We start from the raw sequence: 26,428 nt of genomic DNA, 5'->3' as shown, positions 1-26,428 counted from the left end.
GGTAAGCAAAGGAGCTCTTAGCACCACGTTGGCCACATGGCAAGTACATACTTACAACAACAAAGAGAGTCCAAATCTCCCGTAAAAAACACCAGAAAAAACAAAAAACGGAAGATATACAGAAAGACCAAACTCGAGTTTGGTCTTTCTGTATATCTTCCGTTTTTTTGTTTTTTCAAGTACATACTTACCGCATAGCCATTTCATTTTTCTTCACCTTTACTTGCTGCAGTAAAGGGGGCCTCAGCGCCTGGCAAATCCAGGCACCACCACCGCTACTGCAGTGCCCCTTTAACTGCAGCTTAGTAAAACGACACCTGAGTGAGGAAGAGGCTGGTAATCCAAACACAGCAGTCAAAATATAGTTTGTAAGAAGGAAAGAGAACTGGGAAGGGAGCTGCATTTTCCCTTTAATGTAGACTTACCAATGAAGTATGACCCCAAACCCATAAACAGTCATCATTAACACTATACTCCTTAATGAGACAGTACATATTCATTATAAACCCAATTGACAATGAACTGTGTACATCTTTTAATATTGTTTTCAGCAGGGCTGTAGAGTCGGAGTTATGGAGCCAGAGTCAAAAATAATTTGAGGCGGAGTCGGTAAAAATGCTCCAACTCGATCTCCAGCTTCAAACAAAATGATAATGTAAGGTAAATTTATCATTTCATACTTATATGTACATATCTTTGTCCTGGATCTAAAGTTATATTTACCAGTTCTTTAGATCCATAACAAAAACATTTAAAGCCTAATATCTGTAGGAGTTGGAGTCAGAGCTGGAATTGGAATCTGAATCGGACAGCAGAAAAATAGAGGAGATGGAGCTGAAGGTTTGGTGTACCAACTCCACAGCCCTGGTTCTAATTAAAAGCTGTTAACTAATTGTGCTTAGGTTTAATAAGTACATGGTGCACTGCGTGAGAAGCTCAATCGTTCTCTTTCATATATTTGCATTTGAGATATGACCTGAGTTCTGAGGCATATCAGGATAGAATGTGGCTGGTTCTCAAATGAAGTTTTCTTGTTCCCAAACTATCACCCTGTTCTCTTATTATTCCTCACCCTTTGTCTTCCATCCCACAGTCAAAACCAGTGCAAAACCAGTGCAGTTCTGGTTTTTGAGATTGCAAGTCCACCCTTAACAAATGCAGGAACTCTAAATAATAAGGTATGCCACCTTTCTTACCAGGTCTTGATTACTCTTTAGGACAGCCAATGTCCCATTGTATGTGGAACAGTACTCCTGACTGGATGTCCAATTCATTTTCACATCAGAGAAATAATAGCACGTTGCTGCATACAGCATCCATCCTTCTGGACAAGGAATACACCTTTCTACTGGAAACCAAAAGAGATCCGTGTTAAATTGAGGAAACATTCAGGGTACTAGTTTTCTTTTAAAGAATGTGAAAGTCTAAAGAATGTGGAAAATGGTTTAAATCTGTAAAATAAGAAAAACTGGATTCTGTAATGAATTAGCCTGAGTCTGTTGCCTGTAGGCCAAAAAATAACTAACCCTGGCAATGACTAATCATCTTTGAAAAGCATTAATAAATGTTTCTGTTACAATGGAAAGGTGTCTACATTCTTAAAAAACATCTTTGTGGGTGTGGACGCCCATCTTGTTTCGATAATACGGTTGGGGACGCCCCTTTACGGGGACGTCGTTAGAGATGGGCGCCCTTAGAGATGGGCGTCCCGTTCAATTATGCACCTCCACATTACTGAATCTACCCCTCTATGTCCTTTTTCTTGTCTGTTGGTCAGTTCCTTAACCATCAACTAGATAAACCAAAAAGGATGTAAAAAGGATCCTAGTGACCAGACTTTCACAACCAGTTACCTAATTTGCCCACTAATTCTATAAGAGTTGCCAAAAATTGTGTGTACAAGTTTGGGCATGTGCCCAATTTGCGAGTGTAATTTAATTGGATAATGAAGCAATTAGTGCCAATAATTGGCTTTTCAACAAGCAATTATTGGCACTAATTAGATTTAATTAGCATTTTTGCATATACATTTAGGCATGGGATCCATGCATAAATTTTATGCATAACCCCAAAAAAGGGGATGTGGAAATGGGAGGGTGATGGGTATTTCATGGTGGATAGGGAGTATAGTTTTCAATTACGCACGTAATTATAGAATATTGGGGCTATCTCCAAGATTCTATACAGTGTGCCTAGAGATCTGCACCAAAATCCAAGTGTATTCTGTAACAAAGTGCAAAATTTAATTAGCTTAACAAGTCAATCAGCACTTAACAAGCAATAGTGAGCACTAATTGGCAATAATTAGAATTTACACGCACAACTCGTATTTTGTAGCGCAGTGCACCTAACTTTTATTGAATGCAGCCAAAAAGGGGCATGGTTATAGGTGGGGAAATGGGTGTTTTATGGTGTTCCAAATTTTACGCACAAAGTTATAGAATATGGCCCAGTGTGCCTAAATCTATGATCTGGGATCTACATCATGTCTTCCTTGGCGTAAATGGATGCACATAGTTTTAGGCACTGGGATGCCAACTATTCTATATGCCGTGCCTAAATCTAGGGACTGTTTATAGAATAAGATTAGGTGAAAATGTTTTCTGTGTGGATTTTTTAGGCACCATATATAGGATCCCCCCCACCCCCACCCAATGCACATAAATTTAGGAACAGCCATTTGTACCACATTTTCGTTGGTGCAAATGGTGGCTCTTAAATTTACACTTGACTCCTGCATGTAAGTGCTATTCTATAATCTGTGCCTAGCTTTAAGTGCAGCATATAGAATAGTGCTTTTTTTCGTTGCCAATTTTTTTTGGTGCTGTATAGAAAACCTAGCCCTTGATGTCTTGGTTTAACATTACATTTTTATGCCCTTGACCCTTCTTTCTCCTTACCAGTGTTACTTCTACAGTGCTTGGAACCTGCTGTGACATAGGAAAAAAATAAAAACAGCAGTTGAAAATATGAACCAGGGGAACATTACTCATTAATGGTTTACATTGAAGCAGGATTGTCATAGCAGGAAATTTTATTTATTGTTATATTTATACAATGACTTTGATACACTGCGTATAAAATAAAGGAACTCTGATGGTGCAATTTTAGATAAAGAGCAGACGCAAGTCATGGAGGGAACAATCCAAAGGGGAAGGGAGGGAGGAATAGCAAGCCAATGGCAAATAAAAGCTGTAATAATAGCATATCCTATATAATGGAAACCGAGGACGCCCATCAATAATACGGTCGGGGACGCCCAAATCTCAACATTTAGGTCAACCTTAGAAATGGTCGTCCTTAGAGATGGTCGTCCCCGGTTTTCGGCGACAATGGAAACCGAGGACGCCCATCTCAGAAACGACCAAATGCAAGCCCTTTGGTCATGGGAGGAGGCAGCATTCGTAGTGCACTAGTCCCCCTGGCGGAGTGGCCTATTGGTTAGAGCACTGTTCTTGCAATCCAGAGGTGGCCAGTTCAAATCCCCCTGCTGCTCCTTGTGAACTTGGGCAAGTCACTTAACCCTCCATGGTCTCAGGTATAAACTTAGATTTTGAGCCCTCCTGGGACAGAGAAATATCCAGTGTAACTCACCTTGAGCTACTAATGAAAAAGGTGTGAGCAAACTCCAAATAAATAAATAGTGCAGAGGGGATGAGTGAGAGGAAGCGAATGGGCATGACAGAAGCAGTGTCAGGATTTGTTATTTAGGTAGGTGTGGCTGCTACTTTGATAACTCCCACACACTGGGTCTAATGCAGATTTTCAGTGGAACATAACCAGATACCCCTGGATTCTATATAGGTCATCCAAAGTTGAGCACCTAAATTTGGGTGAAAAGGCCAGAAGTGAAAGTAAACTAATTAGTCAATTATTGGTGTTAATTAGATTTAATTGGTACTTAATTGGCAGTAATGACTGCTAAGTGCATATCCTTCTAGAAGTCCAAATTAGCACGTTATCCCAGTGCCTAGTTTACAGAATCTATGTTCCTAACAGGCTTATTTTCGAAAGAGAAGGACGCCCATCTTTCGACACAAATCAGGAGATGGGCGTCCTTCTCCCAGGGTCGCCCAAATCGGCATAATTGAAAGCCGATTTTGGGCATCCCCAACTGCTTTCCATCGTGGGGATGACCAAAGTTCCAGGGGGCATGTCGGAAGCGTAGCGAAGGCGGGACTGGGGCGTAATTAACACATGGGCGTCCTCAGCCGATAATGGAAAAAAGAAGGGCGTCACTGACAAACACTTGGCCAACTTTACTTGGTCCATTTTTTCTTGCGACCAAGCCTCAAAAAGGTGCCCAAACTGACCAGATGACCACCAGAGGGAATTGGGGATGACCTCCCCTTACTCCCCCAGTGGTCACTAACCCCCTCCCACCCTAAAAAAAAACTATTTTTTGCCAGCCTCAAATGTCATACCCAGCTCCATGACAGTAGTATGCAGGTCCCTGGAGCAGTTTTAGTGGGTACTGCAGTGCACTTCAGGCAGACGGACCCAGGCCCATCCCCCCCTACCTGTTACATTTTGTGGTGGTAAATGTGAGCCCTTCAAAACACACCACAAACCCACTGTACCCACATCTAGGTGCCTCCCTTCACCCCTTAAGATTATGGTAGTGTTATACAGTTGTGGGGAGTGGGATTTGGGGGGGGGGTTGGGGGGCTCAGCACACAAGGTAAGGGAGCTATGCCCCTGGGAGCAATTTCTGAAGTCCACTGCAGTGCCCCCTAGGGTGCCTGGTTGGTGTCCTGGCATGTCAGGGGGACCAGTGCACTACGAATGCTGGCTCCTCCTACGACCAAATGGCTTGGATTTGGTTGTTTCTGAGATGGGCGTCCTCGGTTTCCATTATCACTGAAAACCGGGAACGACCATCTCTGAGGACGACCATCTCTAAGGTCGACCTAAATGTTGAGATTTTGGCGTCCCCGACCATATTATCGAAACAAAAGATGGACGCCCATCTTGTTTCAATAATACGGGTTTCCCCGCCCCTTTGCGAGGACGTTCTGTGAGGAAGCCCTCAGGAAAACTGGGGCGCCCCGTTTGATTATGCCCCTCCATGTGTCTTTCTTCTTGGCCATTGGTTAGTTCGGGTGCCCACACTAGCAGGCCGGAGACCCGCCACAACGCAGCGCCCACACTAGCAGGCCGGAGACCCGCCACAGCGCAGTGCCCACACTAACAGGCCCGGAGACCCACCACAGTGCAGCGCCGCAGGTGACCTGGCGGGGACCGAGTTACTTTACTTGCTTATCAAGGTACATTACTGGCAGACAGCCAACGGAGATCGACTCTCGAGGCATCGGGGACTAGAGACCAGCAGGACCAGCTAGCCCCAGCTTCTCCAGTCCAGCCTAACCCGACGTGTCCAGCGTGTCCTAGACCGCATGACCCAGCTTGTTCCACTTCGAACCACTCAAGCTTGCCGATCTGGGGGACCCGACCCATTAGCAGACGCTAAGACGACAGCTCCATCGGGGACCGTGTTCTGAACTGCCCGTTTGAACCACGAGCTGAACCATCTCGCTGCCATCGGAGAGGTGGAATACCTCCCCAACCGGGATCAGCATTTACAGAAACAGTGACCAGAATTTACCGTTGGTGGTCTGGGACGGGCAACCACGCAGGGACCGAGTTACCTATCCTGCAGCCCACGTCTGGAAGACCCGCTTTTGAAGGAGCGCTCACACAGCCCGAGTCCAGACCCGACGCACCACCGGAAGCAGGATAACAAGCCCTCAAACAAATCAGGAGCACCATAAAATCTGCCTGAACCCAGCCTGATTCCAAGGTATACCCGACCCAGCATCGCATCCTCACCAGCAACTACCAGCCGCTAACGGGCAAGAACCACACGACCGAGGCCCCCCCCCCCCCCCCCCCCCCCCGCTATCCGACCACAATGGAGCCGACCACTGCTGGAACGGTGGACAGAAGAGCATCCCGACCACGGAACAAGGACAACACAACCGTAATAAACAAAATAACTGCTTGCTTTGCTTAACTGCATGCACTGCTTTCAGCTGATTTAAAAGTCTATACTTTGCTTTGCTTTGCCTGCCTTAAACAGAAAGCTAAATGTATGCACCGCTTTCAACCTGGATTTAACAGTTTATACTCTGCTCTACTTGCTTAAATAGAAGGCAATTGAGTCCTATGCCAAATAGCACCATTCCCTGTAATGATTTAATGCAGACGCTTACAAATATCTTAAACACTATATTTAGAAGGCAAGCGAACCGTCCAGCCAAAATAACATTATTCTATGTAATGATTTAAATGCAATTGCCTTGTCTCGCTTTAAAAAGGGTAAGAAAATAGCTGTCCTAGCATTGCTAATAGCTTAATTTAAATGTAGTTATTTAGATTGCTCTGACCTCCAGACAAATGAGCTACCTTGTACAACAAGATAAGTAGATTAACATGTAACACCCACTAGCTTGTACCAAATGTAAATACAGGCTTGCTTTGCTCTGATTATAAACTAGCATTATCAATAGGAACTGTTGCCAAGTTTAAATGCAATTGTAAGCTTTACCTCGCTTTGAATTGTAGCCAAGCTCAAATGCAAATGTAGACTTTGCCTCGCTTTGAACTGCCAAGCTTAAATGCAAATGTAAGCTTTGATTCGCTTGAATGTAAACCAGCTGAATGTTTGCCACAGCGCCTTAGACATAGATATGAATACCAGCACAACACTCCTAACCATCCCTTGTCTCACCCTACTCTTACACACAAACACAACCTACAACCCAGATAACAACAACCCCATTACTCACAAATCACATAGCACTCACATACACACAATGCCCACCCTAAAGAACATCCATAACAACTCACCCACATGCACCAATCCTATGTACAACCCACCAAACCAAAGATACAATAACCAACCAAAAGGATTAATCTCCGGTTATGAACACCACCGACAAAAAGAGGAAAACAACAACAACAACAAATTCAACCACCGAAGAAACAGACAACTAATAAAAATAAACACATCGAACCCCCCCACGGAACCATACCACTCAATCCAACTAGGATACATCAATGCAAGATCAGCAGTAAGCAACTCAGTAGACATACTAGACTGGATCACCACAGATAATTTAGACCTTCTATTTATCACAGAAACCTGGTTCCATAGCCCCACAGATCCCGCCATCTTAGGAACATGCCCACCAGAATACAAAATCACCCACTGGACAAGAAAGGGGAAAAAAAAGAGGAGGCGGAATAGCTATTATTTACAAACCCGAATTCACCATCACAATCACGGGTGAATCTACCTCACCACAACTTGAAATTGCATTGACAAGAATTAATCATCCAAACCTAATAGGACACCTTAACACAATCCTATTCTACAGGCTACCAGGAAAATGGCAAGACTCCCAAACACAACTCATGGACTTCATCTTGAACTCCTGCGTATCTGCCTCAAACATCCTTATACTAGGAGACATCAACCTACACCTAGAAGACGACACCTCACCAAGCACACGAGAATGCAAAGAATTCCTAAAACTCTGGGATCTGCAAGCACCCAACACGCAACCAACACACAAAAAAGGACACACACTAGATATTATAACAAACAAATTCGAACCGGACTCAACCATCATACTCACTGACACAAGATGGACACCTACATTATGGTCAGACCACCATAAAGCAAATGTCTCTCTCTGCTGGCGAAAAACACACATAAACACAATCAATAAACATGAGCGAACAACATATACAATGAGAGGAAAAATAGACCCCACAACATCCTGTGCAGAAGGAATGGATCCTCAGAAGCTTAGCTGAAATTGGGTGGCGGAGCAGGTGGGGGGAAGAGGGGTTGGTGGTTGGGAGGCTAGGATAGGGGAGGGCAGACTTATACGGTCTGTACCAGAGCCGGTGATGGGAGGCGGGACTGGTGGTTGGGAGGCGGGAAATACTGCTGGGCAGACTTATACGGTCTGTGCCCTGAAAAAGACAGGTACAAATTCAAGGTAAGGTATACACATATGAGTTTATCTTGGGCAGACTAGATGGACCATGCAGGTCTTTTTCTGCCGTCATCTACTATGTTACTATGATCTAACAGAACGAATGGTCAACAAACGCTGACACCATCCAATTCCTCCAAGAATGGGACGATCTATGTACAACAACATTAGACAAAATCGCCCCAATCCAAACCAGAACATCACACAGGAAAAAAGTAAATCCATGGTTCACCGAAGAGCTGAAAAAACTTAAAACACAAGTCAGGAAACTAGAACGAGCATGGAACAAAAAGAGAGATGAACAAACACTAAACGCCTGGAAATTACTCCGGAGAAAATACAAATATACCATAAAACAGACCAAAAGACTACATTACAAAACAATAATAGGACAAACTACAAAGACACACATAAACTCTACACGCATCAACCTTTTCTCACATGAGCACGCAGTTTTGGAATACACTGCCGCGCAACTTAAGAACGATCTACGAGCAAGCTTCCTTCCGCAAATTATTGAAGACCCATCTTTTTGAAAACATTTACGGAAAGAACCAAAACACATAAAGTCCACACTCTCTGTTCATTAATGCATCATACATCCACTTCTGAACTCTCATCTCCAGTAATCTCACATCACTCATACCTTCACTCACAGAAATATGTATACCATATGTCTTCGTGTCTTAATATTGCCCTTTAAGCTTCCCATTTTCTCCTTCCAATGTTTCAAGGTTTGTGTTCCATTGTTATATTTATCAACGATACTTCGATTGTCTCGCATAACTCCGCACAATGTAATCCATGACCAAGTTGTAATCTAATTGTATTTCCATTATTCATATCATATTGTAAGCCACACTGAGCCCACAAAAAGGTGGGAAAATGTGGGATACAAATGCAATAAATAATAATAATAACTAGATAAACCAAAGAGGATGTAAAACGGATCCTAGTGCCCATACCCTCAAAATCAGTTAACTCATTTGATGTCTTCTTTTTTTTTTTTTTTTTCCATATTTTGTTTTTATTTTATATATGCCTTGAAGTATAACAGCATAACATCAAAAAGTCAAATATTTAACATAATACAGCCATCAAGTCTAACATTTAACATTCAGGATGTCTAAGAACCTATCTTTCTTGCAACCCCGTCTTGTTCTCCCCCTCCCCCCTCCCTCCTCCCTATCTCCTTTGAAAGGAGTTCCTTGCTATTCAATATTATAACACAGTTATCCTGGTTAATTAGAATTAGTCTCTATCGATCTGGAGTATGTTTCTCTCATAGTCTTTGGTCCTCATATCTGAGGCACAATTAGTTGAGGAGCATCAAGCTCTATTCCAGTTTGTGCTCTCCATGTTTTGTATTTGTCCCATACCTTGATAAATTGGCTCATTTGTCCATTTCGAATCGCTGTCAATTTCGACATCTGGTAGAAGTAATCCATTTTATGTATCACCTTTATCGTTGGCGGGGCCACTGGATTTCTCCATGCTGCTGCCACATTTATTTTACTCGCCACCAGGAATGTGGTGGCCAGTTGATATAGTGATGGCGGCAGCCCCTGTGGCCTAAAGTGTAGTAAGCATTGTTCTATCGTCAATGGGAAGGTTCTGTCTAACATTTGTTCAATTGTTCTATGGATCTCTTCCCAATATATCTTGATTTTTGGGCATAACCACCATATATGGAGCATATCTCCCGCCTTTAAACATCCTCTCCAGCATCGATTGGATACCCCCGGTTTCATCTTTGCTATTCTATCTGGTGTGTAATACCAGCGATATAATATCTTGTAGCCACTCTCTATCATGGCACTACTTACTGAGCCTCTCAATAGTGAGCCTAGTGCTCGCTCCCATTGTGAGTGGTCATGATTGATCCCCATGTCCTTGTCCCACTTTTGTGCATTGTGTAAAAGTGGGTTTTTAGATGACTGCAGGGCTGCATATAGTCGTGTAATGCTCTTCCGACTATCCCCCCCTCCTATTGCCCGTTCTATCTCTGTCTCTTCATGTTGTAACTCCTTCTTAGCTTTCCTAGTGATATAATCTCGTATTCTTGCAAAATACATTATATGGTGTGTCGGGAGACCAAATTCCTCCTGTATTCTCTCATATGTGCACATTGTTCCCTCTTCCCACAGTTGCCCTAAGTGTTTCAGTCCTCTCTGTTCCCAGTCTTTATAGATTTTGTCCCCTTCTTCCCATCCAAAATCTGGTGCGCCCCGTATGTACATTTTACGATAATATTGTCTATTCGGGCAAAACCACTGTCGGACTGTACTCCATGTTAGTAAGGGAAATTGCAAGGCCACTGGCAGAAGTTGTGCCATTGCTTGTATACGCTTTCTAGGCAGCCATAGAAGCATAGCTGGTTGATTAAGCCCTACCCAGTGTTTTTCAATTTGTAACCATGGTTTTTTAACATCCCTGACCCAAGACGCTAGCACCCGTAACTGTGCTGCCTGAAAATAGTAGAAGAAATTTGGTACTCCCATTCCTCCTTTCCTCTTAGGCATGTAAAGCATCTCAGCTTGTACTCTTGGTGGCTTATGACGCCAGATAAATGTGAATGTTTTACGTTTTAGTTGCCTAAAAAATTTGTATGGTATTGGGAGTGGCAGTGCTAAGAATAAGTACAACAGTTTAGGTAATATCATCATTTTGATAGCTTGCACCCTCCCCATCCAGGATAGTTCGAGTCCTTCCCACCTATCTAGTTCCTGGAAGAGCTCCCGCATTTTGGAAGGAAAGTTGGCTTTAAATAAGTCCTGTGTCCTAGGTGTGAGGTTAACTCCCAAATATCTCAGATGTTTTGTGGTCCAACTAAAGGGGAACTGCCTTTGTATCTGTCTGATATCATCCTCCATGTGTATCCCCATAAGTTCAGACTTGGCCATGTTGATCTTGAAGCCCGAGACTATCCCAAATTGTTGTAAACAGTGCTCTATACCTTCCAATGATTGCTGGGGCTCCGTCACTGTGAGCAGTATATTGTCTGCAAATAGCATGAGTTTGTGTTCTCTATGTCCTATTTTGACACCATGTATGTTAGGCTGCAATCTAATTATCTGGGCCAGGGGTTCCAATGTTAAGGCAAATAATAATGGCGACAGGGCACATCCCTGTCGTGTCCCCCTTTCTAGATGGAATATATCTGACCGTTCTCCATTGATACTCAGCACCGCTAGAGGCTGATCATATAAGCGTTGTAACCAAGTTATAAATCGGCCAGATATTCCTATTTTCTTGAGTACCTCAAACATATAAGGCCAATGCACTCTATCGAATGCCTTCTCTGCGTCCAAGGAGAGAAGGAGTGTTGGTTGTTGTGTGCTATTAACTTCTTCTATGATATGTATGGCTCTTCTGATGTTATCAAAGGTTTGCCTACCCTCTATAAATCCTGTCTGATCATCACCAATCAATTGAGGCATATAGGCCTGCAATCGCCTAGTAAGTATCTTAGTCAATATTTTATAATCCGTATCTAGCAATGATATTGGCCGATAGGTTCCACAACGCTTCGGATCCTTCCCCGGTTTCAAAATGACACTTATGTGGGCCAACCTCCACGAGTAAGGTAAGTTCTTGTGTTCAATTTCATTAATTGCTCTAGCCAGTAGGGGTGCCAGGATTTTTCCAAAGCTTTTATAACATTTATTAGTGTATCCATCAGGCCCGGGTGCCTTCCCGTTAGGAAGTTGTTTAATAGCCCAATATACTTCATCTACTGTGATGGGCCTGGAGAGCTTATCATTGTCTGAGGATACTATTTGTGGAAGCTCTATCTCTTTCAAGTAATCCCCTATGCTCTGCCTACTTGGATTTGTGTCTTCCGCATTCAATTGTTCATAGAAGTGCTTAAACACTTTGCTGATCTCTTCAGTTGTATCTACTCGTTGTCCTACATTCTCCTCTATCACCTGTATATAATTCTTGGTTCTATTATTCTTTAATTTATGTGCTAGCAATCTTGAGGCTTTATTTCCAAATTCAAAATATTGCTGATTCACCTTTTGAAGGTGTTCTGCCACCTCTGCTAACTGCAGCTCTCTAAGCTCCATCCGGATTTGGTGTCCCTGTCTTTCTAAAATTTGCTGTTGTTGCTGATTAGTAGTCTCCTGCTGTAGTTTAGCTAGGTCCTCATGCAATTGTTGCATTTTTTCTTTTTTTTTCCTATTTCTATATATCTGTAGAGATATGATCTGTCCGCGTATGACTGTTTTTAAGCTCTCCCATAAAATCAAGTAATCTACCTTATCCGTATCATTATTTATAACAAATTCCTTTATCTCTTCTTCTATGGTCTGCCTAATAGTCGGGTCAGCTAGCAAACTATCATCCATTCGCCATGGCGGACGTCTAATATTAGCTGCTGTACATTCTACTTTTAAGGTTAGCGGTGCATGATCAGACCATGTCCTATTCTGTATTTGTATGTGCTGTACCCGTTGAAGCAAAGATTGTCCCCCCAAACATAAGTCTATTCGTGAGTGTGATCCATGTACAGCCGAATAGTATGTATATTCGCGATTGACTGGGTAATAGTGTCGCCATAAATCTATCATTTGCCAGGTACTCAAGAACTTATGGAGCTTTGCTCTATCCGCCCGAGCATATCTAATCCCTTGTGTTGTATTGTCCATCTGTGGATTTAATGTTAAATTGAAATCCCCCCCAATCAGCAGCTCCCCGTCTATATAGTGTCCCAATCTATCTGAGAGTGTCACATAGAAGTTTCCTTGCTTCTCATTTGGGGCATATATGTTCACCAGGGTGAAGGTTTCGCTGCCCATTTGTACATTTAATATTATATAGCGTCCTCCCTTATCCCTTACTATATGTTGTACCCGCCAGGGATGTTTATTATTCAATGCAATCAATACCCCCCCTTTTTTTTCTCTAAATGATTAGATGCAAAATAGATCTCCGTGTAATGATTATGTTTACATACTCGTTCATGGCTTGGTAATAAGTGTGTCTCTTGTGCAAAAATGATATCTGCCTCCAATCTCCGTGCCTCTTTGAATAATAGTTGCCGCTTTGCTGGGGAATTTAGGCCTTTTGTATTAAGTGTTAATAAAGTGAGTGCCCCCATCTGTGTATGTTATAGTGCAAACTCATACTCCTCCTTTGCTGTTTTACCAGGCAACTTACTCGTGTGTCCCTTCTTAGCTCGTTGTCATATCCCTCCCCCCTCCCTTGTTCCCTCCCCTTCAACCAAAATGCACCTTCCATATTTCGGATAGGTGTGTAATAGGGGTCTGTTTCAATCCCGTGCCCCAGAGCTTCCACCTTGCATTAACTTTCTTAATTCAATCTTAGAGTAAACCTCATCAACAGTTATTATTGTCTACACATGTTTACATCGTTTATATCAGCTAAACCAACATTGTACTCATCTGACATTCAGTCTGATTTATGACGTTTTTCAGTGTTCTTTCTGATATGAGGGCGAATCCCCATCAAGTATTTCCCATCACTGGGGTGCCTCCCCGCCTCAGGGCAGCGTCTGATTGTTGTCTTTGGAGTCTCCCTTTACCAGTTGCTACTCGCTGCCATCTGGGTTTAGCCTGGCGTTGTGTTCCCACTTGCCTTGCAGCTGCTGCTAAATTTGGTAGCTCTTTCTCCAGGAATATCGTCGCTGCATCTGTTGCTTGTCGGATTTGGTGGAGTTTGCCATCCTTATAAAAGCGCAATGCGAATGGGTGACTCCATCGATATTGTATATTCTGCTCTCGTAGGTATTGCGTCACCGGACGCCATTCTGCACGTCGTTGGAGCGTGGTTAGTGCAAGATCTTGGTATATTCCTACTCGATGTGTGTCCCATCGAAATTCAGGATGGTCTCGCGATGCTTTTAGCAAGTTTTCTTTCAATTTGTAATCCACAAAGCATGCTACCAAATCTCTGGGTTTATTATTTCGAGGCGCCCCCAGCGCTCTATGTGCCTGCTCTAATGCAATCTCTGATGGCTCTTTATCGATTTGCATTTCTTTCAGCAGTGCACTTGCTATTTGTTGTATAGTCCTCTCACAGTCAGTGTATGTTGGGGTTTCCGGTATGCCCCGAAATCTCAGGTTGTGGCGCCTGCTCCGGTTTTCAATGTCCTCCACTTTATCCCATAATTGTTGTAAGTTTTGTTTATCTTCTCCCGCCTGCTCATTGATCGAATGCAATATTTCCATTTGTTCTTCTAGCCGTTCTTCTGTTTCCGTGACTCGGATTCCCAGCGCGCCGATTTCTCCTCTGAGATCCGCCCCTAGAGTATTCAAGTCAGTGTGCATCGCTTTCAGTTCTCCCGTTATTTCTTTCAGCCATTTTCGAATCTCTATTAGGGGGTCTCTGTCCGAGGATTGTTCAGTCTCCTGGGTGAAAAGCAACTGGGATCCCAACTCCGCTGGTTGCGCCATTTGAGTTTGCTTGGCCTGCTCCATCACCGGGTTTTTGCGCGCCACTTCAGTGTGCGGCGTCGATGCGCTAGGCCCCGTATAAGCGAATCCCGCTAGTGCTGTTTTCGATGTTCGGGAATTCACGCTCATTCTGTGCCTTCTTACTTCCTAGTTTATTCACTATTGCTGATATCCCGTTTTCGCCACTTTAAATGCTCTCGGTTGATGGTTTTGCTCTGGGGCAGCTGGAGCTCTTCACTCAAGCAGCCATCTTGGCTCGGTGACGTCACTTCCCCCTCTGATGTCTTCTTTTAAGATTAGATTTTTTTTCCCAACCCTTCTTTCTACTTACCAGTGCTGCTTGTACAGTGCTTGGAAGCTGCAGTGACATTAAAAAAAAAAAAAAACAGGAGTTGAAAATATGAACCACGATTCGACTAGGAAATACTGCTCATTAAGGTTTTACAGTTTCATGCATTGAGCAGGATTGTCATAATTAACAGACAATTTTATTTATTTATTTATACATACACTGGGTTTGATATACCACCTAAGCCAGAACCAGTGCTGAGGTGGCTTACAGTAAACTAAAGGAGCTCCGAACAGATGAGAGTCATAGAGGGAGCAATCCAAAGGAGAAGGGATGGAGGAATAGCAAGCCAACGGCGAATAAAAGTTGTAATAATAGCATAGCACAGAGGGGCTAACTGAGAGGAACAGTGGGAGGAGGAGACTGTGTGGAGCAGTATCAGGAGAAGTTATTTGGGTAGCCATGGCTACTACATGGATAACTCCCACTCACCAGGTCTAATGCAGATTTTTCAGTGGCACTTACCCAGATACCCCTGGATGCTATAGAGGTTATCCAAAGTTGGGCACCTACATTTGGGGGATTAGCCCAGATGTGCATGTAAACTAATTAGACAATTGGATGTTAACAGCTAATTATTGGCAATAATTTGAGTTAGTTGGCAATAGGCATTAATTTGGGTTTACATGTGCATCTGCCAATGCAGTATTCTATAACACTGCACACCCAAAGGGTTTCATGTATAGCCTAAAAGGGGGCATGGCCTTGTGAGGGACATGGGCGGGTCAAGGGCATTCCCAATATTTAGGCACAGTGTTATAGAATACTGAGGTTACACCAGGTTTTAGCAGGCGCAAGTCTTGTTGGGAACAGGAAATGGTCATTTTGCTTGCAAAAATGTTCAAATTGCTATTTTTGAAACCCCTTTTTAAAAATGTTTTGGTATGTAGTTTGTCAGCAGTGCATCCAAATCACAAGGGGACATGTTGAGGGCAGGATTTGGGCATTCCTAACACTTGGATGTTTTTCTGCCATAATGGAAAAAATAAATGTCAGGGGCTACAGCTATTTTGGTCCAGACCTGTTTTATCACTACTAATTCAGAAAATGTTGTCCTAAATGACCAGATGACCACTGGAAAGATTAAGACATGACTCCCTTACTCCCTCAGTGGTCACACCCCATAAAATGTAAGTGAAATAGTACACACCAGCCTCTTTGACCACTTCAGATGTTATGGTCAGTCCTAGGTCCCTGGAGTAGTCTAATGGTCGGTGCAGTGCACTGTAGAGAAGGGGACCCAGGGCCATATCCCACTGTAACTGTTACTAACTGTACTAACCCACCAGGAACCTACTGTACCCACATATTGGTGACACCTGCAGGCATAAGGGCTATTGTAGTGGTGTGCAGTTGGGTACAGAAGGTTTTTGGTGGGTTATGCAGGGGTCCTCGTACAATATAAGGGAGTAACAATGAGATGAATACTTGGAACATTTTATGTGAAGTCCACTGCATTCCTCCCTAGGGTGTCCTACTGCTTTTCCGGGATATCTGTGTGGCCAGTCTACATCTCAATGGCTTGATTTTGTGCATTTTTCACTTGGATGTTTTTTTTTTTCCAAAATGGACTATAAAGATGGATGCACTGAGCACAAAATCATCTAGCAAATGGCCATTTTAAATACAAAAAGATAAACATTGTTTCTGTTTTGAAAATTACTGTATTCACCACTTGAAATTTGGATGCTTTGATTATAAATGTCCAAAGTTGGATTGAAACGTCATATTGAAAATGCTCCTCTTTAAATAGGGAATTTCTCTTGGAAATTGACACGGAACTTGCAGTGAAATATTCCTCTCTGGGTTTTGATATTAGGAATGAAGGTCTTTCTGTCATTGTACTCCATAAGAAGTGTGGTTTGCAACATTTTCATGGTGAATTTTATGCACTTGATAAGTCCAGGGTTCATTTAGTGCTTTGTGTTTGCCCATTTGTGCAGGAGTCCAAAGACGGTAATGGCGGCAAGAGCTTTTCAAAGATGTTCTGGTAGGTGTGTTTATTTCCTCCCTCACTCTAAAAACACTGCCCAAAATGCTTGCTCAGAACCCAGATAAAAATGCACATTCCGGAGGACACTTCTCACATAGAGCAATCAATGATTATTCACACTCCAGGAGTTTCATATCTGCTAAAGGATTGGAGACATCTAACGTTACATTCAAGCAAATTAATATCTCACCTAAACTGGCTGCCACGGCTGCCACAAGTACTGTAATGACACAGAAGACCAGCAGGGTAATAGCTACTGCCCACCGGGGCAATTCCATAATTTTAGCCCACTCAAGTCCTGTGAAAATTGCAATGAAAAAAAATTACTATTTTAAGTGAAAAGATCATCAGTTATGATTCAACTGTAGCTCTGACTACTGACACTTTCAGGGGCATAATCGAAAGAGAACGGCGCCCATCTTCCGACCCAAATCGGGAGATGGGCGTTCTTCTTGCACGGTCGCCCAAATTGGCATAATCGAAAGCCGATTTTGGGCGTCCTCAACTGCTTTCTGTCACGGGGACGACCAAAGTTCATGGGGGCGTGTCGGCAGTGTACCAAAGGCAGGACAGGGGAGTGCTTAACAGATGGGCATCCTCGGCTGATAATGGAAAAAAGAAGGGCATCCCTGACGAGCATTTGGTCGACTTTACTTGGTCCATTTTTTTTCACGACCAAGCCTCGAAAAGGTGCCCGAACTGACCAGATGACCACCGGAGGGAATTGGGGATGACCTCCCCTTACTCCCCCAGTGGTCACCAACCCCCTCCCACCCAAGAAAAAATTAATTTTTTTTCCCAGCCTCTATGCCAGCCTCACATGTCATACCCAGCTCCATCACAGTAGTATACAGGTCCCTGAAGCAGTTTTTAGTGGGTGCAGTGTACTTCAGGCAGGCGGACCCAGGCCCATCCCCCCACCTTTTACACTTGTGGTGGTAAATGTTGAGCCCTCCAACCCCCCCCCCCCAAACCCACTGTACCCACATGTAGGTGCCCCCCTTCATCCATAAGGGCTATGGTAGTGGTGTACAGTTGTGGGGAGTGGGTTTTGGGGGTTTTTGGGGGGCTCAGCACACAAGGAAAGGGAGCTAAGGACTTGGGAGCAATTTCTGAAGTCCACTGCAGTGCCCCATAGGGTGCCCGGTTGGTGTCCTGGCATGTAAGGGGGACCAGTGCACTACGAATGCTGGCTCCTCCCACAACCAAATGGCTTGGATTTGGTCGTTTTTGAGATGGGCGTCCTCGGTTTCCATTATCGGCGAAAACCGAGGTTGCCCATCTCTAAGGCCGGCGATCTCAACATTTAGGTCAACCATCTCTAAGGTCGACCTAAATGTTGAGATTTGGGCGTCCCCGACCAAAGTTCCCGGGGATGTGCCGGAGGCGTAGCGAAGGCGGGACTGGGACGTGCGTAACAGATGGGTGTCCTCAAGCGATAATGGAAAAAAGAAGGGCATCCCTGACGAACACTTGGCCGACTTTACTTGATCCTTTTTTTTTTTCACGACCAAGCCACAAAAATGTGCCCTAAATGACCAGATGACCACTGGAGGGAATTGGGGATGACCTCCCCTGACTCCCCCAGTGGTCACTAACCACTTCTCACCCCTCAAAAAACAACTTTAAAAGCATTTGTCTTTTTTTTTTTTTAGAGTATGGGTGAAGGATGTTCTTTGCTATGCCTCCATCCCTGGGATGTTAACAAAACATTTTATATAATTAAGTATAAAGAAGGGAGCTTTTAATCAATATCTTCAAACATTGGTCTTCTTCAAATCATTTGAGATAACATACAAAACAGATTTTTATAGGCTTATCTTTATATATATGGGTTCATCAGATTAGCATGTGTGCTTCCGTTTTGGCTAACTGAGCCATGCAGATTTCAAGGGGAACCACCGCAATCCTCATCGAACCTCATATCTTTTTCTTTTTTTGATCAAGTTCAATTCACTTGAAAAAAAGAAAAAAAAAATATGAGGATTGCGGTGGTTCCCCTTGAAATCTGCATGGCTCAGTTAGCCAAAACGGAAGCACACATGCTAATCTGATGACCTCATATATATAAAGATAAGCCTATAAAAATCTGTAGTGTATGTTATCTCGAATGATTTGAAGAAGAGCAACGTTTGAAGATATCCATCCCTGTGATGGCAGTTGAGGACATCCAAAATGTGGATGTTTCTGTGAGAAGAACGTCCATGCCTTTGCTATGCCTCTGACACCCCCTTTATTTGGATTTTGGATCACAAGTAGCAGTGGTGGAATTTGAACTGGCTACCTCTGGATTGCAAGATCAGTTTTCTAACCACTAGGCCACTCCTCCACTCTACTCTACTGCCTTGAAGTTTGGCCGTCCCTGTGTGTGTGTGTGTGTGGGGGGGGGGGCAGTATGCCGGTCCCTGTGTGGGGGGGGGGGGCAATATGCAGGTCCTTGGGGGGGAGGTATGTGTGTGTCAGCGGAGACATAACAAAGGCGTGGACGTCCTTCTTTGGAGTGGCCTAGTGGTTAGTGCAGTGGGCTTTGATCCTGGGGAACTGAGTTCAGTTCCCACTGTAGCTCCTTGTGACTTTGGGCAAGTCACTTAAACTTCCATTGCCCCAGGTACAAATAAGTACCTGAATATACTATGTAAACCACTTTGAATGTAGTTGCAAAAACCACAAAAAGGTGGTATATCAAGTCCCATTTCCCTTCTTTCAAACATTTTGGACGTCCTCCACTGACCTCCCCCCCCCCCCCAACACACACACACAGGGATGGCCAAATTTCAAGGCAGTTGAATGGAGTGGCCTAGTGGTTAGAGCCTTGGTCTTGCTATCCAGAGATGGCCAGTTCAAATCCCACCACTGCTATTTGTGATCCAAAATCCAAATAAATAAAGTGGGTGTCAGAGGCATAGCAACCATACTCTTAAAAAAACAAAAGACATCCCTGACGAGCACTTGGACATTTTCACCTAGACTTGTGTTTTTCTAAGGTTGTAGATGGCTATTATACACGCAGCTTGTCTACATGTATGAAGCCGTCTTTGGCATGCACAGAGCAGTCACGCATAATGCTTCGTTGTTCTGCATTGGCTTCCCCTCCTTAGGAAGGAAATTGTGTGCAAATGAGCTGCTCACTGCTCATTTGCAATTTCCTTCATGCATGCCCATTCCTTTCCGAATCGCTAAGGGATCGGTAAGGGAGGGGCTTTTTCCGTTCAGTTAGTGGGACCAGTGCACTACGAATGCTGGACCAGTGCACTATGAATGCTGGCTCCTCCCATGACCAAATGGCTTGGATTTGGTCATTTCTGATATGGGCGTCCTCGCTTTAAATTTTTGCTGAAAATCAGAAACGACCAAGTCCTGGGGATGACCATTTCTAAGGTCGACCTAAATTTGCTGATTTGGGCGTCCACGACTGTATTATCGAAATGAAAGATGGACGCCCATCTTGTTTCGATAATACGGGTTTCCCCGCCCCTTGCTGGAGACATCCTGCGAGGACGTCCCCAGGAAAACTTGGGCGTCCCTTTTGATTATGCTCCTCCACATCTCCCCATGCCTCATCTATGTGAATATAAATAAAAAAGGAAAAATAAAACAAGATAATTCATCATATATGATAGAGGTAACAGTTATAGATGCTGGCTTTTGGGACCCCTGTAGTACTTTTGTGTCCCCAGTATTATCATTTTCATCTAAATTTCTGGTAAAGAGCTCTCTTTCTGCTCCCAGGGGGTCAATGCAGTACAGTGCACACAATTTTATGGGCAACAATGTGAAAAGAGGTTTTGCACACAAGCTAACACTATGCAAAGCCTTGGGTTAGACAGCACATGCCAAAGGTTAATTAGCTCTTCCATGCTGATACAGAGAGGAGTGTGCAGAAGACTGAGAGGCTGACAGCAACACAAGGGTTTTAATGGCGTCAGATGTGCTTCATTAAGGAATGCATGTCAATCCCACAGGTATAGACGGCATCTCCACCCCCACCTCTACCCCGACCACTGTAAAATGAAATTGGTGTCTAGTAGGCTTGCGCTCCCCACCTCCTGCTGACCCTATAGATAATAGATACACCTCCCACCCCTGACCCACACAAAAGGCCCTAGTATCTAGTGGGCTCCATTTTTGAGACCCTCAGACCCTCCTCCCCAGCCTACTCCCCACATGCCTTTCCAGTGGAAGGCAGGAGCAATGCCCACTAACTCTTGCCTCTGTATTGCCATCTCGAAAGAATTTTGAGGTACTTGATCCCGCTCACTGCATCCCAGATGTACCACATGGGGTCATTCTGCCAAATTCATTTATTTAAAACATTTCTAGCCCACCTTTTACTAGGCTGGTTACATAAAAGTAGAACAAAAAGAAAACAAAACAAAAAAACAGATAGCAAAAAAAATAGAGGCTTAAACCATAAATAACAACGCAAAACAAAAAAGCTTGAATAAACATGTGTTTTCAAATTCTTCTTAAACAAAGTTCTGTAATATATTTCAAATTAGATGGTAACTGATTCCACAACATTGGACGACTGATCGAAAATTTGAATTGGTGCCTTGATCTGCCAAATAAGGCAATGATTCCTTTATTTGGAACACTGACCCTGTGTGATGCATTTCCAGGATGCTTCACACAGGATCAGGTGTAGCCATTTGTTAAGGAGGTAGGAACCAATGGGCATCACTCCTGCCTTCCATTGAAAAGTTACATGGGATGAGGCTTGGGGGTTTTAGGGCGTCTCAGAGGTGGAGCCTACTAGACACCAAGAACATTTGTGGGTAGCCATTAAGTATATTGAGTTGGTGGGGGGGGGGGGGGGGGGTTGCATGGGATATCAGGATCATTTTTAGTCATTGGGGAATCCAAAGGAAGGGAAAGGCCCACTAAACACCAGAGTCATTTATGGGGGTCAGGTGGCTTGGGATGCTTTTATTATCTGTGGGGTCTGAGGGAGGGAAAGAGCCCTCTAGACACACCAGGATAGTTTGTGGTGGTCAGCAGTCATGCTATATCTCTGGAACTGGAAGGGGCACTAGGAGAGAGGGGACTTACTAGACATCAGGGTCATTTGTGGGGCTTGGGTGGGGGAGAGGTGAGGGCTGGTTCAACTATCTGTGGGGCTGGGTGGGTCCATGGTGGGGGGGTCCATTAGACCATTAGGGATAATTTTGAGGTGTTTGGGGAGGTAGGGGTTGTAGAATCTGGCTGGCAGCTTTGTTTTTAAATGTCCCCACTCATAGACTGACAGGAAGAGAGATATTTGAGCAAACAAATGCATATTACCATAGGTGCCCCGTATAGGAGGCTTGGGGAGAGCCCAATCATGGCCTTCCTCTGGCTGCTGCTGCTGCCCTCACAAATGCAGCGCTGCAGCCAGGCAGCTCTCCCTCCTTCCTTTCCACTCTCAGCTCCCCAACCGGCAGCCCCCCCCCCCCCCCGCGTGCGTGTGTTTTACCCTGTTACGTTCTGTGGGAGCGACGTCAGTGAAGAAAAAGACACTGTAGGCTCGCCTCCAGCTTCTTCATTCCCTCTTCACACAGTGTCCCGCCTTCTGCGATGATGCATTTCCTGTTTCCGCGAGGGCGGGACACTGTGTGAAGAGGAAAGGGAGAAGCTGGAGGCGAGCCTGCAGTGCCTTTTAATTCACTGACGTCGCTGCCAAGGAGAGTAAAAGGGTTAAACGCGTGGGGAGGGGGGAAGAAAGGAACGGAGAGGAGGGCTGTCGGGGAGCTGACGGAGGGCAGGGAGAATTGCTGGACATGGATGGGAGGGGATGGGGAGAGAACAGATCACTGAACATGGAGAGAAGGGGAGAGAACAGATCGCTGGACAGGGGGAGAGAAGTGGAGGGCAGGGGGAGAGAAGAGATCACTGGAGAGGAGAGGAGGGGAGGGAAGGGAAGGGAAGTGGGAGAGAAGAGATCGCTGGAGAGAAGGGGAGGGCAGGGGAGAGGAGAATTGCTGGCCATGGATGGATGGAGGGGAGGGCAGGGGAGAGAGGAGAATTGCTGGACGGATGGATGGAGGGGAGGGCAGGGGGAGAGAAGAGATTGCTGGACAGGAGAGGAGGGGAGGGATGGGGAGAGAGGAGAATTGCTGGACATGGATGGATGGAGGAGAGGGCAGGGGAGAATGGAGAGTTGTTGGACATGGATGAATGGATGGAGGGGAGGGAAGTCAGGAAGGAGATGCACATGGATGGAGGGGAGAGGAGAAATGCTGGACATGGATGGAGGAGAGGGAAGACAGAAGAAGTAGATGCACATGGAGGGGAGGGGAGTGAGGAGAAATGCTGGATATAGATGGAGGGCAAATTGCTGAATTTAAGGGCTGGATTGGAACACTTTGAGGGCAGATGTTGAAACTGGAGAAAGGATAGGGACTGGGCTACAAATGGTAGACAGGATGCATAAGGACACAGAAGGATGGTGGACATGGTGAGAGAAAAAATATCAAATGAAAAGAAGACACTGCATAAAACAGAAGACACTGGGACCAAAGCTAATAGAAAAACTAAATGCTCAGACAGCAAAGGTAGAAAACATTTTTTTTATTCAGAATTCATTAATTGGAATATGTCAGCTTTTGGAAATGTGCATCTGGCTTCCACTGAAGGAACGCATTGCGTTCAAGATCTGCACAATTGTACACAAAATCATTCATGCAGATGCCCCAATCTACATGTTAAACCTCGTGGACCTACCGCCCAGAAACGCCACAAGATCATCTCGCAAATTTCTTAACCTGCACTATCCAAGCTGCAAAGGACTGAAGTACAAACTGATGCATGCCACTACCTTCTCGTACATGAGCACGCAGTTATGGAATGCATTACCCACAGACTTGAAAGCAATCAACGAAACAACTATCTTTCGAAAATTGCTGAAAACTTTCCTCTTCAACAAGGCCTACAATGAGCACCCACAACCTCATTAACTCACAACCCTCTCAACTATGAAAGCTTACCTTACACAGCTATCCAATTCACTCCCTCCCTTCTTCCCTCTTCCCTTCTTGATCGCTACACACTACTAACTGTATCTGATATCCTGATATGACAATGTCAACAAATCTATGTAAGCCACATTGAGCCTGCAAATAGGTGGGGGAATGTGGGATACAATGTAATAAATAATAATAATAATAATTTTTCTAGTATTGCTGCATGCTGAGTCTGACTTCTTGAGGTAACTTTCCAGTTCAGTATTTTGCCTTCATATATGTTGTGTCATGTGTTTTTCATGTGTGATAAAGATACAGTATTCTGCTAGTGTGTAATATTTGCAGCCCTTTTTGTTTTGTTTTTTTTGTTTCACTAGGTTTTGTACTGGTGTTTTAGAGCCCGGTGTAATTATAGTGCTGCCTTTCCACGCATAAGGTTGTAGCTCGCCCTGCCCTTGGACTTAGTGCTGTTATGGTTTGGTAAGGTTATGAGTGTGTTTTTGCACAAGTTTGTGTATAGAGTTTTGCAGTGGAGAGATTGTGTGTTGGCCTTACTGAGGTGGAACCAAAACAGCAGAAAGGGTGTAGAGCCTAAATCATGACACACTACCTCTTGAAGGATCTACATATGGTCGTTAATAAAAGGAACTAATTGTGAACACTATCCACCTAAAAGGGTGTTTTGTGGCTCTACATGAGAATTGTGATATTATGATCCCTTGTTTCATATCGTTGATGGTCTGCATTTTCCGTATGGGTGGTATATTGGTGTATTAGGGTCTGCCCAGTGTAATATTTATGGTAAAGTAAGGTTCTGAGTGTTTTTTTGCACAAAGTTGTGCATAGTGTTTTGCAGATGAGCAATTGTGGTTAGTATATGCTTTGAGCAACCACTTTGTTCTTTGACATATGATACATATCTAATATCCAAATTTAATAAAAGGTGTTAATTGTGACTATTTTATTTTTACTGTGTGTTGTCAGACAGTTATGGAGGTAAGTTCCACCCCTGGCCCCACACCTAACCCCGCCCCCTAGTCTCCCCAAACAGTTGGGCCACCGACCGCCTATGCATATTACTAGTTGATGTTTGCTGTTTTGAATGACTGTTCATACTTCTTAATACAGTAGTAATTAGCACCCTGATGAAATAATCAAACAACATTAAAAACCTTTGCATTTAGCATAGCTCTACAGCAAGCTTTCTATATCAGTCCCCTCAGTCTTTGAAGAGACAAACTAGTTGTGATCACTTTCTTTAATCTTAAAACCCCTCCTGAAGTCTCTGATAAGCCCTTGCATTCTACAGCATTCTATTCCAAGGACATCCTCTGGCTCCTGAATCACAGAAATTTGTATCAGACCCTGCAGAGTATTAACTTCTGTATCTAGTCCACTTCTGCCTGAGACAAAACTGAGCTCTACATGTGGTTGTTGGAAATGCAATTCTTGCTCTCTTTCTGTTCTCAAAGCGCGGGGGGGGGGGGGGGGGGGGGGGGGGGGGTTAAGGTCCAAGCACTATGGTTACAGGTTTGTTGTTAGGGAGAGGGAGATCTTTTTCTTTAGAAAGAAATCTAATTTCAAGCATGTTAAGTTTGCAATTAAATTATCAGGTGAATAAGTAAAGGTGAAGAACAGGGAAGCTGCGGGTGACAGCAGGTAGAGACAGGCAGCCTGAACAGTTCTTACCACATAAAACACAATTCCTTCTGGCCCCAGTTCTGGTATTGCTGCCTTCCTCCCTGGCTCCTCCTGAAGTCTCTGACAAGCCCCTGCATTCTGGAGCCATTCCCAGGACATTCTCTGGCTGCTGCATGGTAGGAATTTGCATGGGATCTTGCATTCACTTCTGTGGCTGTTGGAAATTCATCTCTTCCTCTCTTTCTGTTCTCAGCGTCTCTTGCTTTGTATCATACCCCTGTTTCAGCAGTGACTCCAGATCCTGATTCTTTGCTGCAGTAAAAGGTTTTCTCCAGCTTAGTTCGCTGCCTTTGTTTGGAATCAACTGAACAGAAGAATGCTGAATGATCTTTAACCTCCTTTTCTCCCGCGCTTTTTAGAGAAGCCACACCCTCAAAATGAAAAAAAAAAATATTATATCTCCAGTAATGTGTACGTGCTTGCCTATCTATCTTTTCAGGCACCCTGAACTATGCTTATCTTAAGTCCTGCACCTCTTTATTCAGAGCCTGCTCTGCCTGAATGTGCAGGAGTGTGTGTATGTGTGTAGGGGGAACGGGAAAGGATCTGAAAATAAAAGTAAACAATATTTTCTCTTTCTGCCTATTTTCCAACTGCTACACTTGGATTGTTCCCTCCTTCAGCTGTTCCAATCCTGATTTTCCCAGTGAACTCACTTCCCTGCTTTTGGCATTATTCATCTTCCTTTGTTTTTGTTACATTTGTACCCCACACTTTCCCACTCATGGCAGGGTCAATGCAGCTTACATGGGGCAATGGAGGGTTAAGTGACTTGCCCAGAGTCACAAGGAGCTGCCTGTGCCTGAAATGGGAATTGAACTCAGTTCCTCAGGACCAAAGTCCACCACCCTAACCACTAGGCCACTCCTCCACTCCACTTTGAAGTCCATCCTTCATACCCTAATCCCTTGGTAATTCCCTGACCTCTAAAACAGCTGCAACCATTAAACCAAACAAAATTCTTTATCTTTCCCTGCTGTCTTGTCTTTTCATCTCTGCTTTTAAAAGGGGTGAACTGAGCG

The 26,428-nt window shown here is 44.1% G+C and overlaps 1 protein-coding gene across 6 annotated transcripts in view; it reads right to left on the bottom strand.

Moving 5' to 3' along the window:
- Positions 1-25,744, bottom strand: part of LOC115457521 (C-type lectin domain family 2 member L-like) — a 47,428-nt gene extending 21,684 nt beyond the window's left edge. Inside the window, exons 1-5 of one of the 6 annotated variants that reach the window (XM_030186978.1) lie at positions 25,395-25,744; positions 16,958-17,065; positions 14,757-14,783; positions 2,901-2,930; positions 1,197-1,348 (exon numbers count right to left, since the gene is read on the bottom strand). In XM_030186978.1, coding sequence (XP_030042838.1) covers positions 1,197-1,348; positions 2,901-2,930; positions 14,757-14,783; positions 16,958-17,065; positions 25,395-25,548 — 471 coding nt within the window. In that variant the 5' untranslated portion in view covers positions 25,549-25,744. The remainder of the gene's footprint in view (positions 1-1,196; positions 1,349-2,900; positions 2,931-14,756; positions 14,784-16,957; positions 17,066-25,394) is intronic. The other 5 variants (XM_030186980.1, XM_030186982.1, XM_030186979.1 and 2 more) reach the window with 5 other exon arrangements.
- Between the last annotated feature and the right edge of the window lie 684 nt (positions 25,745-26,428).

The sequence above is a fragment of the Microcaecilia unicolor genome, chromosome 14 (genome assembly GCF_901765095.1).
Source record: "Microcaecilia unicolor chromosome 14, aMicUni1.1, whole genome shotgun sequence".
Taxonomy (NCBI): Eukaryota; Metazoa; Chordata; class Amphibia; order Gymnophiona; family Siphonopidae; genus Microcaecilia; species Microcaecilia unicolor.
Note: the sequence above shows the minus strand (reverse complement) of the source record. Positions and strands in the feature narration are given on the sequence as shown.